General features: G+C 41.7%; 2 protein-coding genes across 2 annotated transcripts in view; both read left to right on the plus strand.

Annotated features, from left to right (window-relative positions):
• LOC108446330 (protein FAM83D-like) overlaps positions 1-2,381 on the plus strand; it is a 3,882-nt gene extending 1,501 nt beyond the window's left edge. The window contains exons 2-3 of the mRNA XM_017732682.1: positions 72-196; positions 404-2,381. Coding sequence (XP_017588171.1) covers positions 72-196; positions 404-794 — 516 coding nt within the window. The 3' untranslated portion in view covers positions 795-2,381. The remainder of the gene's footprint in view (positions 1-71; positions 197-403) is intronic.
• A 138-nt stretch (positions 2,382-2,519) lies between these two features.
• The window catches only part of DHX35 (DEAH-box helicase 35), a 30,028-nt gene continuing 29,137 nt past the window's right edge, over positions 2,520-3,410 (plus strand). Inside the window, exon 1 of the mRNA XM_017735398.1 lies at positions 2,520-2,525. Coding sequence (XP_017590887.1) covers positions 2,520-2,525 — 6 coding nt within the window. The remainder of the gene's footprint in view (positions 2,526-3,410) is intronic.

Here is a 3,410-nt window from a genome sequence, read left to right on the forward strand (position 1 = left end):
TCCTGTGTTACTCCTTTAAATGCAATCACTGAACTTTGCAGTCCACCTGACTCTTGCTGTGTCTTTAACAGCTGATGAGGGTTCGAATTATCACGGGGAGCACATACTGCACCAGGTCAGGTGTCAAAATCATTGGAAAAGTCCGTGAAAAGTTCATGTTAATTGATGGCATTCGAGTGACAACAGGCTCCTACAGGCAAGTGCCGATTTCTTTCTGTTGCTTAACATAATTTCTCTACGTGGAAAGTAAAGCCAGCAATGTTGCTTTCCTTATCAGATTTTATGACTAACATTTATCCTTAAAAGACCCCACTGCTCATCAGTTGGGTTGCAAGAACAACATAACTAAATGTGATGAAGGAGAATTTTCAGTGAATACTTTCTTTACTAATTATTTTGAATGTTTTACGTGGACAGATGGGAAGCTGAACAGCAATAACATTTTGATCCTGTCAGGCCCTGCAGTTGCGCACTTTGACCTGGAATTTCGGATTCTTCATTCACGGTCAAAGCCTATCAACTTCAAAGAGTTTTCCAGCTGCAAGAAGAACAGGGTGTGGGACCAGCTGTTCAGGATAACAGTGGCTTCCAGAGACGTGACCAGGGAACACTTCCTGAGAATGGAATTTTTGTATCTGAGAGCATTTGTAGGAGATCTGAAGAGGAAGAGGAGCTGGCTGCACGCCTCCAGGGAGGCCGTGTACACCCCAAATAACACGATGCACACCTCCCCCCCGCTGACTAAGAGGAATGGCTCCCTGGTTATGAGGCCACACTGGATCATAGAGAGATGAACTGCATGTCCACACAGAGCAAGAAGCAGAACCTCAGGAACCACGTCCATCCATCCCTGTCCAGCACTATCTTGCAGTGCGTTTGTGAGAGCAGCTGGGAAAGAAACCTCAGACAGAGAGAAAGTGAAACTGGAATTGTGGCTTTGCTTGAAGAACACTATAAAGCCATTATTGACTTCTACTATTCTGTTAAATTTTCATTTCTCAACCTGTTCATGCATGTTTTAAGCTGATGGGTTGGCAGCGTCATGGCTCAGTAGCTCAACCCTTATTTCTAAGAAATCTGGGTATTGAAATTAATACTGCTTAAAAGTCTGTTCTAAGGATGAAAGCAGGATTGCTGTTCAGTTCTGCAATCAGTCTTGGTCTTGTGTTATACAAACTCTCCACCAACTGTTTCATGACACAGAACTGGAGTAACCCTAATCTAGAAACTAGTAGGTCAGTACCACACTACTACTCCTCAAATGCTACATTTTCTTCACACAAAGCTGTGCTGGCAGGCAGAATGAGCTAATGTGTCAGCAAACAAGGTTTTAGTAGTCACTGAATTTCAAATGACCTTTATATTAGACTGGACTGTTGGACATCATGCAATAAATGTGTGCAAGTGATAATATTCTAAAGGTCCCACTATGTTTGTAGTAGAGCCAAATGAGACCAATTCCTTGGCATTGCCAGATCTTTTTGGTTTCTTTGTGGCTGCTGCCACAGTCTGATCTTGTGGGAAAAGCTGAGTAGATCTGAAATCTGTGAAGCTGCTGCATCTTCACAAAAGTCCAAATTTCATCAGAAATGCAATGACACAAAAGTCAGCAACAGAACCATTTTTAAGGTCTCATGGATGCTCAATTTTTTTAATTATTATTTTTTAATCCATTCATTTCTGGAGGTGCAAAACCACCCTTAAATGAATAAGCTATCCTCCCAAACAGCTGCACATTGAGGTACTGAAGTTCCAGCAGCCTGCCAGTGCAAATACTCGTTAGTCAAAGCAAAGGTTTACCATTTCTCAGGTTGTTCTTGTGGCTCTTCTACTGCAAAATACTCGGGTATATGCTTGTGTGAGTGTCCTGTGGGTTCTGGGCTTCAGAAAGGAAGATTAAAACTTAGCTGGGGAATTTCACATGGGTTTCAGCTAATTAGCAGCAAGATAGCATTAAACTGGACAGATGGATCTTACAAGAAATGTCTTTATGGACAATGCAATAATGTACTGATTAATATGCAACTAATCTGGGCCCTTTTTCTTCTGCACTTACAATCATTGAAATGTAATCATTCTGGCTCTCCTAATCTGTAAATATTCAATAGTTTATAGCTTTGTACTATTAACTTCCATCCACATGTAAAGAAGTTTGAAATATGTATTTTTATTCTTACCTGTATTTTCCATAAAGACAAAACCCATACAGTGTTGTACTCTATGCAAAATACTGTTTGTGCAATCTTATTTTCATAATAATTATCTGTATAGATTTTCTCAAATATAACTTTTCCACTTTGTTGTTCATGTTATCAATAGGCAGCTCTTTCCATGTGGGATTTTTTCCTCAACAATTACTAATATATTGATGATACAAAATACTACGATTTGTGTTTATTTTTGACAGTGTGGACTTAATATCAAAAGTATATTGAAATATATACCTAGAACTTTAGGAACATCGTAATTATAACTTAATAACCTCTTTTACATGTGGTTACTCAGCGTAACAAGTGGCCATGGAGGTAGAGTGCCGTGAGGTGCTGTTTGTGTTAATCACCATAACTGCACTGCTAGCATGGGAAGTTATAAGAATATAAAATGTGATTTTATTTTTTTTCCTATAAGCATGAATATTTGACAGTATTACTGAACTCACTAGAAGCAATTTGGGCTTTCTATTTTTTATATTTCCTCTAGCTTCTACTTAATTTACTCAAAGCCTACATTAAGTTTGATTCAGTACTAACTTCCATGGGCCTTCATGGGTGTGTCTGTGGTTTAAGCAGGCTGTAAGGAGTCTGTGGGGGGGCACAGCTGCATCTACTCACTATTAGTGTGATCATTTTCCTTCTTGTCCTTCAGCTCCCTGGTACAAAGTGCAGCAGCTGTGGCATGGATAGTGTGGAGGCATCCTCCACTGGAGAATGAATCAGCTCTAATTAATTAATGAGCAACGACTTTTGGGCAGTGATCTCCCAGTCCTGTTAAATCCTATGTGCTCCACCAGGGGATCCCAGAATGGTTTGGGTTGAAAAAGACCTTAAAGCTCATCTCATCCCACCCCCTTCCCCTATCCCAGCTTACTCCAAGTCCCGTCCAGCCTGGCCTTGGACACTTCCAGGGATAGGCAGCCACAGCTTCTCTGCGCCAGGGCCTCACCTAATCCAAAATTGCACCTTAATCCCTCACGGGCCACTGCTCCTCAGACAACCACGGCAGCGATGCCAACCCGCGCACTCTCATCGTAGTTTGCCGGACATTAGACGTTACTAAGTGTTAACAACGACTCCATTGTCTCTTGGTTGCAAAGATTTGGCGCTGCGGACTGTGTGAGGACAGACAGAGAACCCGTTGTTATTGCCGGGCCGCTTCAGCCGCTCCCGCGGGGCCAAGGCCTGGGTGGAAAG

Source organism: Corvus brachyrhynchos, unplaced genomic scaffold, assembly GCF_000691975.1.
Source record: "Corvus brachyrhynchos isolate BGI_N302 unplaced genomic scaffold, ASM69197v1 scaffold10, whole genome shotgun sequence".
Classification (NCBI taxonomy): Eukaryota; Metazoa; Chordata; class Aves; order Passeriformes; family Corvidae; genus Corvus; species Corvus brachyrhynchos.